The sequence below is a fragment of the Poecilia reticulata genome, chromosome 10 (genome assembly GCF_904066995.2).
Source record: "Poecilia reticulata chromosome 10, P_reticulata-male-v2, whole genome shotgun sequence".
NCBI lineage: Eukaryota > Metazoa > Chordata > Actinopteri > Cyprinodontiformes > Poeciliidae > Poecilia > Poecilia reticulata.
In genome coordinates this window covers 21927817-21942915 of record NC_088839.1, presented here as the reverse complement: position 1 = coordinate 21942915, position 15099 = coordinate 21927817, and the positions used below count along the sequence as shown (strand labels likewise).

Genomic DNA, 15099 nt, shown 5'->3' with positions numbered 1-15099 from the left:
AAAAACAATTGTGACCAAGATCAGCTAAAGTGCAGGGAAAGAGAACACCTACCACCAGAATATCAGCGCAACATGCACCAGCCAGCGATTTGTTGCTTTCCGCTGCCAGAGTCCACCGGACGCAAGCCACACAGTGGGAGAACAAAGACACATGCCTGAATGAACGCCGCAGCTCCCTTATATACACCACGCCCACCTTAAGAACCGGAACTTCTCACCTGGAAACTATTTGTGTGGAATTATGTATATTTCTATACCACTACATTTCTTTCACTTTATTTTCTTCCAGTACATATTTACTACTTTTGAAGCAAATGCAGAGTAAAATATTTTCTTCAAAAAACATTTTTGCATGGAAAGTTACACTATTTTTGTCATAAGATTTTTTTTGTATTACTTACCCTTTATTAGAATTTATAGTAATATGCACTTACATCAGTTATAGTCCAATTCCTATTCATCTTTGGGTACAATTTCCAGATGCTCATCTGAATTTATTTAAGTACACCATGGACACAGTACGTCAAAGTTTTGATGAGAACTGTGTACCACCTTCAAAACAAAAGCAATAAAGCTTTTAAAGATGCTGTTTCGGATGGTCGGTGTCATTATCTAGAGTGAAATGAGTCCTTTGAAATCAAAAACCGCTAAATTTAAATCTGGGATTATAGTGTGGTTCAAAGATGCAGCAAAAGCTGGCCTGCTGGAGGCGCTGGCTATAAAGATGTGAGACTAACAAACATTTGCAATTTGTTCCCTGCATCGAAATTTTGTATCATGTTTGCTTATTATCCTGCTTCTGTGTTATTTATTATCTTTAGTAAAGAGCCATTAATAGTGCATGCAAAACCAACATTTATATGAAATGAAAAATAGATTCATAAAATGAGAACAAAAGCTCATTGTACATACAGGAAATGCCCTTTGATTGTATATTGTGAGGTAACCAATCAGGCGCATTTGACGGACAGGATCTCCACACCTCCCTTAGTTACTAAAGGATCTTCTTTCTGAATAAAGACAGTGTCACCATGACTCTGTTATGGCTCACATTGTCACTTCTTCATCAAGTATGTAAGTACTATTTACTTGAATTGAGATATTGATTACATGAAAATATTTTCCTGAAAAACTGGCCTGGACTCTTATCTATATAGTATTGTTCTTTTTCATGTTCTTCTTTACTGAATTTTCCCCCCCCATTATAGATACTCTGGTTCCAGTTGTCACCGTTGAACTGGGTCAGTCTGTGACTTTGACTTGTGATTTTGCCATGAAATATCAGAGCAACATGTGGCTTTACTGGTACAAGCAGAGTGCTGGAGATATTCTGACTTTAATTGCGATGCTGCAGACAAGTATAAGCCCCAACTATGGACCAGGAATCTCTGCTTCAAAATTCATTGTAACATCAAATGAGCACAGCAGCAGCCTTACAATTTTCAGAGCAGTTAATGAAGATGAGGGGATGTATCACTGCGCTCAAATGGACAGACTTAAATCTACCTGGAATGGGACTTACATATCAGTAAAAGGTAAATCAGTCATTTTTATCTTCCTTTATTTTTAATATTTTTTAACTTACAAATTGACCAGAGGGTTATATCATCAGAAATCCAACTAGACATGATTATATATCATGCCAGTAACATACAGTAATTTAATCTTCCAGTATTTTAAATATTTTTTAATTCATGAATTGACCAGTGTAACATAACTTTGTGTGAAATCCAACTGGACAAAGTTATGTTGCTGAAAATGATAAAGTATGGCTCAGGGTGACAAAAGAACCACATTTTTAGTGAGTAATTTGTTTGGTAACAGTATTCAATGTTTAATTTGAATATTTTTGTAAATATGTTTTATTATCAAGTCAATAAAATATTTATTTCATATGTATTTTTTACATATAAAATAAATACAGGCATTTTATTCCATTTTGTGCATTTGTAGTTATTATTGTTCCAAATAGTAAAAAAAAAGTAAAGCATTTTAGTGTATATTTTAGGTACTGTGCAATATTTTTCACCACGTTGGTTATAATCATGGTTAGTAAATAAACTCTTTATTATGTCTAGGGTTATAATATTTCAGATGATCTTTCTTTGTCTGGTTGGAAAAGTAAATAAATCTTTACAAACTGCAAAACCACATTGTTAAAAAATAAAGTCTCTAATTTACGGTAAAATATCACCAGGATATTAACACGGATTGTAAAATTCTGGCAATCACAGCTGCTGGTATTTTACAGTAAGTTATGGATATTTTATTACATTTTTCTTAACAGTGCACAAACTAACTTTAAATCAACAAAAGTATCAAACTGTCAGGAACCAAACTGAAGTTAAATTACATGGATGAAAAACCTGAGCATAAATATTTTCTCTTAAACTTAAACTAGTGAAAATGTTTAACCTGATCTTTTTGTTGCATAATCTGTCTATAGAAAATACATCTATGAAATAGATGTATTTGTTTGTCTTATATTTTATCTGCCTGCTACAACAGTGTTGTGACTTAATTTGTTTGTTTCAACATTTGACTGTTGTGCTTTTGTCATGACTGACATTTTTTTAAATCAATGTGCCATAAAAAGAAATGTTGAAAGATTTTGCTAAATGTATTAAAAAAACAAATTGAGTACTAAAATTCTACAATTCTAAATTCTACAAATTTCCTGGTTATTTTACAATTTACAGAAATTGTAGAAATTCTAAAATTTCCCTGAAGGAAAATACCAAAGGGACTAATAAAGTTTTTATCTATCCGTCTTACTCGGATAATAGTAATAGTAATAGTAATAGTAATAGTAATTACTACTCGGATAGTAATCCTACTCAGTACGAGAGGAACCGCAGGTTCAGACATTTGGTGTATGTGCTTGGCTGAGGAGCCAATGGGGCGAAGCTACCATCTGTGGGATTATGACTGAACGCCTCTAAGTCAGAATCCCGCCTAGACGTAACGATACCGTAGCGCCGCATCGCTTCGGTCGGACTCCGATACCCGACTCCGGTCGGCGAGGAGCGCCTTCCGTGACTGGGCTGGGGCGTGGCCGGACGATGGTCACCCCTCTCCTATCGCGCATAGCATGTTCGTGGAGAACGTGGTGCTAAATGACTTGCAGACGACCTGATTTTGGTTTTAATATTTAATATTTTTAATATTTCAGTTTGTTTTAATAGATTACTGACAAATAATATGATTATTTCACAGGAATGCCTCAAAGGACATCAAACTACACTGTGTTTTCACAGCTAACGAGTATTGTTCAGCAGCCAACGGTCTCAGGTCCCGCCCGTCCAACAGGCTCAGAGACTCTGCAGTGTTCGGTTCTCTCTGACTCTGAGAACACAACCTGTTCAGGAGAACCCAGTGTGTTCTGGTTCAGATCCAGATCAGAAAAGTCTTTTCCTGACATGATTTACACCGATGGAAAAAAGTCAGAAAATTGTAAGAAGAGATCTGACTCTCAGAAGAAATGTTTTTACAACTTCTCTAAGAACATCAGCTCCTCTGATGCTGGGACTTACTACTGCGCTGTGGCCACTTGTGGACAGATAATATTTGGAAATGAAATTAAAAACGGTATGACTTACATCATTTGAGATATCATTCAAAATTTCTTAAATCATCACAAATAAGTAATTGTTCTCTGAAGTAACATTATCTTGATGGAGACAATTTACGTTATTTGTCTTTGTTTTCTAGGTAAAACAGATGAAAACAACATGCTGCTGGTCACAATAGCTGCAATAATCTGTTTGGTCATTTCTGTAATTTTTAACATTTTTTTCATTTGCTTTCGAACACAAAGATCAGCATGTCATCGATTTAAAGGTTTGCTTCAGTGACTGAATTATACATTTCAAACATGTTATGACAGAAAAAAATAGAATCGCATTAAATAAAAAACACTGAAACTGAGTAATCATATGTGTTGCACCCATGTTTACAGAAAGCTCTTCTTCAGAGACAAGAAGCAACTTTAGTCAAATAGGAAATGATGTAAGTAAAAACCTTAATTGCCTAATTTGTTCTTTTTAATACTAAACAATACATCTCAACATTACTAAATAACTTTGATTGTAAATGTGCTTTTCTAAACAGACTGAAGCTGGACCTGACCTGAACTACGCTGCGTTACATTTCTCTGAAGGGAGAACATCAAGAGGAAAGAAGAAGAGAGAGTTGATGACTGAAGAAAGTGTGTATTCACAGGTTAAAGGATCAGCTTGAATATCTGTCAGCTTGTAAAGAAAACCGCTTGTGAGATGCAAATGCATAGTTAGTGACATAGAAATAAAAGTTGTGAATTCAAGCAGACAACTGAATGAAAGATATAATGAAAAAATTGTGCAGTTTCAATACTTTGTCAAGTTTGTCTACATAAAAGGTAAACAAGATGCCTCGTATTTTCCTTAGGAGTGAAAAATAAAAACATCTCTATAGATCTTTTTGATTTCTCCTCTAAATTTATGTAACTGAGATTTTTGAACTTTTGAACACTGGATGTGTATAACAGTAATGAACAATGTCAGAACTCTGACTCCCACCTCCCTGCAATAAAACCTAAATAATGCATATGTATCATTTTAAACTTTCTTCTTAATTTTTCTCAAATAACAAAATACATCTGTTACTCTTACTTCACATCATATCTGCATGATGCATTTTATTACTCAATCACATTATTGTGATGTCATTGAACATACATTCCTTTTTTGGTATCCAAAAACAACAAAATTAAGTTATTAGTCAAGATATCATGAAGAGAATAGTGGACTAACTCCTGATCATGTTTGGGTTCAGCTTTCAGATGCCTTATGGTGCCACCCTCATCTGTTCAAACAATTATGTGCAAGTATAAACACTATGGAGATGTCTAACCATGAGACATTGCAGGGATGAATGAGTTTTGTTGAGAAAAGTGTTTATCATCTTCAGAACAAAAGAATCTTTAAAATATGTTGGTTGAGGCTCATCAGAGAGTGTCATAATCCACACAGGAAGACATTAATCCACCAAATGAAACATACAACACATACACATACAAACAAAAACATAGACATCCTCTAACTGGCAGCTGAAATTGATATATTAAGTAATAATATGTTTTTTTTACTTCAGGCAAAAGGGGGAAGCTTTTCAAACTTGGCAGATTTGTACTATGTTGGTGTTTCACTGAAGGACACATTATATATTTCACAAAACAGATGGCCTCATGATGAAAGGAAGCTACGTGCAAATTTTGAAGCTACATCTTAAGTCAAACAGGAAGTCAAAGCCAAGGCATGAATGGGTTTTCCATATGAAGAATGAACCAAAGCATTAGTTAGATGAACTTAGATCTGGAAGAAATTTTGTGGCCAGAGATGACAAAGTAGTGTATGTGAGTGAGGGGTAAGCCAACCTGACTTGGTTCTGTCAGGATTTACCAAAACTCCAGTGAATTATGATGAGAAGCTTGTGTAAGCACCAGCAACCCTCCCAAACCCACAAGGGACAAGGGTGTTGTTAAGAAAAATAAATTTAAAATAAGCTAGTTTTAAAATTTAACATGACTTGATAGAAATAGCCTAATTATAGTTTTAACATGACCTTATTGACCCTTATTTTACCTGTAGTTAAAGCAGATTGTTTGCCAAGATCTCTGATCTGCCGTTTGTCTGTCTGGGAAACAATCAGTAGGAATTTCCAGCTTTTCACACTCATCTGTGAAAGCCATAAAGCAGCATGAGTTTGGAGAAGCTCTCCTTAGACAATGGGAGCAAATAGCTTTACAGAGAGGGTCAGAGACAGGTCCTGGTTAGATGAGCAAAGATACGCCTTATTTGAATAAATTAAAGAAAACGAGATAAAACTTTCCACACAGAGTAACAAATCAGATTTGCGCTTGCAATTCTCCAAAGACGTCTTTGCTGTCTGTTTGTCGTTTCCATCTTTTGTCTTTTTCCTTTTCTCAGGTAAATGCATGTGTTGTCTGTGCTCTGAGTTTTCTGATGTTGTGTGATGTGTTTTTCTGGTGATAGTCTGCATCTGTCTTGAATAAATGCTGATTATTGTGACGCTGTCATCTCTGTGTGGCTTTTGTTTCCATGCATGGAATCATTGAATCCGGGAACACAAGAGAATATAACGAGCCAGAAGTTAATGATTTTATTCTCTTAATAGTGTAAAGAAAATGGATGGATGGATGGATGGATGGATGGACGGACGGACGGACGGACGGACGGACAGACAAGCCGGGACAAAATGATGGCACCTCTGGAAAAACTGAAAATAATTTGAGCATTGGAACATCTTATGGTCCAAGGTGTGTGTCCTTTACAAATGTCTTCAAGTTCGTAATCAATCAGTCTGCCTATTTAAATGGTGGCAAATAGTCACTGTGCTGTTAGGAGTCATGGTATGCACCACACTGAGCATGGACTAAAGGAACCAAAGGAGAGAGGTGTCCCAGGATATTAGAAAAAATATATAGACAAACATATTAAAGATAAAGGTTAGACCATCTCCAAGCAGTTTGTTGCTCCTGTGACAACAGTTTCTCATATTATTCAGAGGTTTAAGGTTCAGCAGTTTATAGCCAACTTCTCTGGCTGTGGGCGGAAAATTGATAAATTGAAGAAAAGATGGAATGGTAGCCAAAGAGCCCATAACAACCTCCAAAGAAGTTAAATGAGATCATACTTACGAGTCATTGCCATTCACACACTCATTCACATGCTGATAATGTGGATTGTACCCACAGCTGCCCTGGGGCAGTCTGACAGAAGCAAGGATTATCATCTCTACGTTCACAGATGATAAAAGGAAGCATGGAAAGACAAAAACAGTGTCCCTACTTTGAAACATGAGTGAAAACTGCTAATTTTCTGGAGCTATTTTGCAACATTTGGCACAGTGCGTCTCAAATCTTTGCAGGGTATGCTGCCTAGCGTCTGGAGGCTTGGTCTCTGTCACAGGTCAAGGATCTTAGAACAGAAAATTGACCCAAAACACACATCTATAAACACCCAAGAGAAAACGAGCTGTTGCCTTGCAGCAAGAAGGTTCTGGGTTTGATTTCCGGCCCCGGTCTTTCTGCATGGAGTTTGCATGTTCTCCCTGTGCATGCATGGGTTTTCTCCGGGTACTCCGGTTTCCTCCCACAGTCCAAAAACATGACTGTCAGGTTAATTGGCCTCTCCAAATTGCCCCTAGGTGTGAGTGTGTGTGTGTGCATGGTTGTTTGTCCTGTGTGTCTCTGTGTTGCCCTGCAACAGACTGGCAACCTGTCCAGGGTGACCCCGCTCTCGCCCTGAACGTTAGCTGGAGATAGGCACCAGCAACCCTCCCGACCCCACTAAGGGACAAGGGTGCAAGAAAATGGATGGATGGATGGATGATTCTTAACCGGCCTTCTATGATCCCTGATCTAAATTATATTGAATATCTATGGAAGGAGACAAAATGTGCTGTCTAGAGAAGACAGTCTTTAAATCTGAGTCAACTGGAGCAGTTTGCCCACAAGGTGTGCATCAAATTACCTCTGGGCAGGTGAAGAAGTCTCATTAGCAGTTACAGCAATTGTTTGATTGTAGTTTTCATTGCCTCAAAAGGTTGTACAACAATTAAATTATACGTACCATCATTTTTGACCAGGCCTTGTTTCATTATTGTTTTTTATAGTGATTCTCTTGAACAACAATTCAAAAGCAATCATTGAGTAATTTTCACTATATTTTTATTCATTATTATTGTTGTCTATTTTATCTTATTTTAGAAACCATTGTGGGCTTTTCGGTCATTAACAGAGGGGCATCAACAATTATGTCCATGTATAACTTTAAAAATGAACTGATGATGTGCTTCTTTGTCACACTGGCTGAAACTCCAGAATTCAATTGATTCTTTGAATCTCCAAGCCACTTTTAGCACATTTCTATTGATATGCAGTGAAAAGATTAATTGTTTTTAGGTCTTGTTTTTGTAATATGGATAACTTATTTTTTAGACAGAAGAGAAAATTATCTGATAAATAACTAGGTGTGGCAGCTCTGTCCCTAATCTCTATTTATGTATAGTGTTATAGCTCAGAGTCTGATCAATTGGTTTATTGTTCAGAAAGAAAACAGCAGAGATCACAAACTGACTGACCATAGGACAATGCTACACTGTTACATAAAGCTAAAAATGCTTTTTAAGCCTGTAAATTTTAATGGGTTCTTAAATGCAGAGGCTCAAAATGTCAACTTAACTTGGGCGACAAAATAAAGTAAATAGTTTGTTTAATAATTTTGGTGGCTATAAGATGTTCAAACTCAAAGTTTCTGTTAATAATGAGTCATCATCTAAAATCCTGAACATTTTTTAAAAAATCTCTCTTTCTCACTGTTTATTCAATGTCACATGTTGTTTTTATTTTAATTATGTAAAGCACTTTGAAATGCCTTGCTGCTGAAATGTGCTATACAAATAAAATTTGATTGATTGATTGATTGAACATTTGTTGGAGCTACATCTATTCAAACCAACTGTGATCATAGTGTTTTTTTTAAAGATGCAACAGTTGACTTGCAGATGGCACTGGTCATAAACGGTCCGATTAATAAACATTTTACGATCGGTTCCCTGCGCCCGATTTTTGTGCCATGTTTGTTTGCAACTTTTCTTCTGTGTTGTATTGTCTTTAGAAAAGAACTATTGATGGTGCACACAAAGCCAACATATATTTAAAAAAATGAAATAAAGGCACAACAACGGAAACAAACCATATGTACATACAGGAAATGACCTTTGATTATATATTCTGAGGTAACCAATCAGATGATTTGACAGTCAGGATCTCCACACCTCCCACAACTATAAAAGCATCTTCTTTCTGAATGAAGACAGTGTCACCATGACTCTGTTATGGCTTACCACATTGTTACTTCTTCATCAAGGATGTAAGTATTTTTGTCATGAATCGAGATGGAATATTTTCTTGTTAAAGTATATGATATATATACTTTACGATATATATATATTTTGGTTCATTTCAATTTAATATTGTTTTCATGTTGTTTTCATTGTTTCCCCCCCAAAATAGATTCTTTGGTTCCAGTGATCACAGTTGAACTTGGTCAATCTGTGACTTTGACTTGTGCTTTTAGTTTGAAATATCAGAACAACAAATGGATTTTCTGGTACAAGCAAAGTGCTGGAGATATTCTGGATTTAATCGTGATGCAGCAGCGAACGACAAACCCAAATTATGGACCAGCATTCTCTGCTTCAAAATTCAGTGTAACGAACTACAGCAGTCTTACAATTTTCACAACCGTTCAACAAGATGAGGGAATGTATCACTGCGCTCAAATGGACGCACTTGACTTTATATGGAGTGGGACTTATGTATCCATAAAAGGTAAATTAATCATCTTTCTTTTCCAGTATTTCAGATATTTTTTTAACAAACAGCTTAATCAGTGTGTATCTTTGAATTCCAACTGGACATAATGATGTTACTGAAAAATATATAATCTAAGAAGGAAGCATGGCCTAAGGGGCAAAACCAAACTTTTAGTGGATAGTTTGTGATGACTGGCTTTGGAACCAACATGCAATATTTAATTTCAATATTAATGTTTTTTTCTGTGTTTTTACTATTGTCTTATATTCTATTAAATAAATGCAGACTGAAAGACAAAAACAAGTTATTGCAGTTTCTGCATCTATAATTAGTGAACTGTAGATTCTACAAATGTCCATTGATTGTTCCTCCATGTACAAAGTAAATTACCATATTTTAATTCATATTTGATACTGCGCAATGTTTTTCACTATAGTGAGTATAATCATATGGAGAAAGTAGACATTTTAAAAGGTCTGCAGTTGTAACAGTCAAATGGTCTGTGCTTGGTTTCAAAATTACATTTAAATATTTTAATATGTGGAGAACCGCAAACTCACAAATGTCCTTATTTATGAAACAATGATGAACGTAGTATAAAATTCTGTGGGAAAACAATGTCAACCCAAAAAACACTCAATTTGTAAAATTAATTTATAACTGAAAGTTAATCATACAAAAATATAATTTCCTTATTTCCTATTCAAATAGCATTTTTAAAAGTGTGAACATTGTTTTAAAACAGCCGAGATTTTCTTGTGTGAATTAATGATTGTATGTGATGAGTGTTGGCAATTTAATACAATATTATAAAACACCAAAGTTAAAATCAATGAAAAAAATAAAAATAACTGTACTTTGTGAGCTGTAGATCATTAGTGAGTTCAAGTTTAAAGTTTTTATTGCCAAATTTGATACAAACATTTTTCAAACATAACCCTCGTTTTCTTATTTGATTTTGTTTCAATATAATATTTCACAGGAATCACTGAAAGGACATCAAACTACACAGTTCTTTCACAACCAACAATCTCAGATCCAACAGGTTCAGAGACTCTGCAGTGTTCGGTCCTCTCTGACTCTGAGAACACAACCTGTTCAGGAGAACCCAGTGTGTTCTGGTTCAGATCCAGATCAGAAAAGTCTTTTCCTGACATGATTTACACTGAAGAAAAAAAAGCTGAAAATTGTGAGAATAGATCTGACTCTCCGAAGAGATGTTTTTATAACTTCTCTAAGAATATCAGCTCTTCTGATACTGGGACTTACTACTGCGCTGTGGCCACTTGTGGACAGATAATATTTGGAAATGGAATTAACCAGAGAAACGGTACGACTTTGCATAACATCATTTGAAGGATTCAAAATGTCCAAAATCATAAAAATAAGTAATCGTTTTCTGAAGCAATGACGTTATCTAAATGGAGGAAATGAAATACTTTGCCTTTTTTTTCTAGGCAAAACAAATGAAAACGACATGCTGGTGGTCACAATCTGTTTGGTCACTTCTGTAATTGGTAATATTGTTTTCATTTGCTATCTAACGCGAAGATCAGCATGTCAACAATGCAAAGGTTTGTTTCAGTGACTGAATAAATTTTTCTAGAATCACAATAAATAAAACACTAAAATTTAGTAATCATGTGCATCACTTCCATGTTTACAGAAAACTCTTCTTCACTGAAAAGAAACAACTTTAGCCAAGTAGTAAATGATGTAAGTACTTTGTAATGTTCAGATATATTGATTAGCACAATGAAGAAATTAGATAAATAACTTTGATTGTAAATGTGTTTTTCCAAACAGACTGAAGCTGGACCTGATCTGAACTACGCTGCGTTACATTTCTCTGAAGGGAGAACATCAAGAGGAAAGAAGAAGAGAGAGTTGATGACTGAATGCGTGTATTCACAGGTTAAAGGATCAACTTGAATACAAGTGTGTCAGCTTGTATAGAAAACCACTTGTGAGATGCAAATGCAAGTGTGAAGGCAGGAAGGAAGCTGAATGAAAGACAGATGTAATGAATAAAAAATAATTTTCAACATTTTATGTCAAATTCAACTACATATTGTAATGTTTGAAAAATCAAACCTGATGGATTGCTGTATGTAATTGAAATATCTTAAAAATGGAAAATAATACTGCTTGATGTAAATGGATCTATCTGATTTTCATAAATACAATACGCATTTGTGTTTACTGTTGAACAGTGGATGGTGCATCTTTGAGTTATGAAGAGTTTCAGTCTGTGCAGGGAGGACCCAGAGAGCAATCTTCTTTTTTTTTTTTTAAAGAAATGTTTGTATCACCTTCTTATCCACAGAGAAATGAGTCTCCTGAAAGGCTCCTCAAAGAGGAAGACATCAACACGCCAAAAGCAAGATAAAGTACAAGATTACAGTTTGCAAAAGCACAAGTGAACAAAAAGCTACCTTTTTGAGATTATCAAATTTGTGGTCAGAACTGGCAAAGCTGTGTTTAAGTGTAGTGGAAGCAAACTTGATTTTGTTACATCAAGATGAGCCAAAACTCCAGTAAATTACTGTGAGAAGTTGTCAAAGGACAGACAAAATGTTGAACCCAAGTCAGACCGTTTCAAATATACTTTTATGAAATACTACGGAAATTTGGGTGAGCTTCTGATTTTGAAGAAAGCAATAAAACATTTAATTATTTTAGCATTTAGAAATGGTTAAACCTAAAGTAGAAAATGTTAATTTTGAGTTGACATCGGAAAGTCAATTTGTTCTTCTAGTCTTATTTACACACATCACATATATGAGTCTAGATATAAAGAAACTATGTGCCTTTTGTTGAACATCTAGCCACATCACATCTAGGAAGACTGCATGCCGCTTTCAATGCATCTACATTTGTATTCCACATGATTTAGGATGAAGGTTCAAGTGCCATATTATCACCGTCTTATGTTCTCCCACAGCTATTGAGAAACTATTGGTTGCTTGAGGAATGGTCTGTTGAAGTTTTACATTTTACCTAATAAGTTCGAGACATGTGCAATGCGCTAGTTCGACAATATGAAGCTTCCTGGAAATTGCCGGCACTATAAACAACAATTCCTCACTGCGAAGACATAAGTGTCGAGCTGATCTCGGCGGATGTTGATGTTAATTAAATATTTTGAAGCATGGCCAACATGGACTGATTGACTATATTCACTTCTTCAGCTGCCATTGTAAAACTACAGGCAGACTACAATCCTAAAACAACACAGAGAATCACAGTCATCGTTCACAACATCTCCTTCCGTTTGCTGATTGGTCCGACTGAAATTCTACAGGAGAAATCTAGCTTAATGGGAGAAATCCCTCAAGGAGCACAGAAGAGAGATATCAACTGAGGAGAATTGCATAGGAAAGCAATGACCAGGTTGATGTTTCATAGACTCAAGCTAAACGTTCTCCAAGGAGGTTAAGCAACTCCAACAGCAGCATAATCTCTGGCTTTAATTTAGAGCCCAACTCCAGATGTCATTATTCAGGATTGTTCTGGTCTTCTGCATATTCCAAGTCCTCCTTTTTTTCTCTGAAGCAGCAGTTCTTCTCATGGGCCAGGTCTTGAGTCACTAACCAGTCAGTCAGCAGTCAAGTGATGAGTTTTTAGAATCTGTGCTCGTCTTCACCAGTTGCTTGATTGCCTAATTATTTGTAGTGTCTATTATTAAGTAATTTTTTTTAATTTTCCCTTTTCAACTTTCCACTGATTAAATATCATGTATCTGTGTGGGTTTGAAAAGCTGGAACTAACATCAAGCTGAAATTTAGAAACAACACTCCACATATAGCAGTTCTTACCTGCATTTGGTGCCTGGTTGTTCAAACAAACTACTGAGTCAGGAAACAGAACAGAAACTAATTAACTAGTTGCCTTTCCATCCTTAATTTTCACACCTTCATGAAACCCACTTAACTCTACCAGAAAAGCAGTCCTTAATTGTCCCGATAAGGAGTCACGCTGCTAACTTACAACCTGTGACATAATATTTCAGCAACAACTGTAAAATCACCATAATTATTTTATGATTTTCTAACATAGAAGCATAGCTCTAGAGAAACACTTAATAGAGCACTTGGAAGTCAAGGTGCATTTCTAAACACATTTGAAAATTTTACCTATATGTTGATTAATTATCAGCTACAGAGCCCCCTAGGGGACATGGGGAATTCTTTAGCGTTACCTCACAATAGGTTTTCTATTCCCTTGCAATAAATTTGCAAATACATCCTGATCTGTTTTGTATAAAGTCACAAATGTCAATTTAAAATTGCAAATTTATACACATTTATTGAGGCTTTCTTAACCTATACTTTTGTAACCCTTTGGTGCAAAAATCTGATTGAAAATCAATTAATTAATTGTTTGTATAAGGCTGAGATGGAACTGGACATTAAAATGGCCCTTTATTAACCAAACTACCACCACAAAAAACAGACAATCAAAACTGTCAGATGACTTTGTTACCCTGTGAGAATAACTCAGAAATGGTCCAAATAATTTGGATGTATTTTTTTCCTTTTTCTTCTTATGGAAAGTTTCTGTTTATATCTTAGAAGGCCTGCAAAAACCCATGTTTGACTTGTTTTGCTTTTGTATTTTGTACATAGGTCTGTGGTGCATTTCTATCCTAAAGAAAAATATACAAAACTTCGGGTATCTCACAAACGAGATACTAATAAACGGAGAAACCTTATGAAACCTTATATTACAGCAGACAGACTTTCAATATTCAGTTATGCTGCATGAACAGACCAGTACATTATTGTGATCGAACGCAAAAGTATTGCAATGGAATGCAATAATTTTGGAAAGTAATGCAAAAAAAAAAAAAAAGTTTTCCATGTCCCCTAGAGGGCTCCGTACAAAGTACACTCTGTATTAAGTACACTTCTGCTGTCACAGAAATTGTAATTAATCAATTCCTTTGATCAATCACCTTTTCCTCCACCACAGTTTTATTTTAACAACTGAAAATAAAGGTGACACATTTTATCTTTAGCCATATTGAGATAGGATGACAGTTTTCATTTGTCTGACCTGCAGCTCTGGAGTTGCAAGTGGCTCTTTGGTTCACCATGTGCAATAAAAATGAAATAATGCCCTGTTCTTCTTTGTACGTTTCATTCTTTTCTTCTGTGCTTCCATGAAAAAACACAGGCCTCACCTTGCCATTCCTGGTAAATTTGGTCTAGGACAGTCTTTCTCAACCCTGGTCCTCATTGCCCCCCTGCTCTGCATGTTTTAGATGTACCTCTAATTGTATCACTCAGAGAACCTAAAACAGGCAGGACAGGGGGGTGGTGAGGACCGGGTTTGAGAAACACTGATCAAGAACCTCCACACTTGACAGCAGGTTTTGGATCCACTTATTTGTGTTTATCTGCATTTTCTCACATGAAGACTGACACCTGCTGGCCTACTTAGAGTTTGCAACCAGCTCCTACTGCTCTTACTGTGAGAAACTAGCAGCCTCCTTCCAGTGTCAGAAGTCCCACTGGAAGGAACTGAATTGTGTCTGTTTTGTTCTCTGTTAAAGGCGATTGTGTCATGATTATTCATGACCTTGTTTCTGTTTATATGTTGACTTTAGCAGAGAACGACTTACAATGCATGAAGAACCAAAGATATTTAACAAAATGAAATAAAGGCATAAAAAAGAAGCTCACTGTACAGGAAATGCCCTTTGATTGTATATTCTG

The 15099-nt window shown here is 35.7% G+C and overlaps 2 protein-coding genes and 1 long non-coding RNA gene across 4 annotated transcripts in view; 2 read left to right on the top strand and 1 right to left on the bottom strand.

The window, feature by feature from the left end:
* The window catches only part of LOC145553179 (uncharacterized), a 50797-nt gene that overhangs the window by 31015 nt on the left and 4683 nt on the right, over positions 1-15099 (bottom strand). The window lies entirely within an intron of this gene.
* Positions 961-4451, top strand: LOC103471486 (uncharacterized). Its single transcript, XM_081611994.1, has 6 exons — positions 961-1074; positions 1209-1535; positions 3217-3588; positions 3712-3840; positions 3959-4008; positions 4111-4451. Exons 1-6 carry the CDS (start codon positions 1032-1034, stop codon positions 4237-4239), a joined length of 1050 nt encoding a protein of 349 aa, XP_081468120.1. The 5' UTR covers positions 961-1031; the 3' UTR covers positions 4240-4451.
* Positions 8888-11796, top strand: LOC103471763 (uncharacterized). The gene is made up of 6 exons (XM_081612013.1): positions 8888-8933; positions 9077-9394; positions 10362-10709; positions 10837-10953; positions 11046-11095; positions 11186-11796. Exons 1-6 carry the CDS (start codon positions 8888-8890, stop codon positions 11309-11311), a joined length of 1005 nt encoding a protein of 334 aa, XP_081468139.1. The 3' UTR covers positions 11312-11796.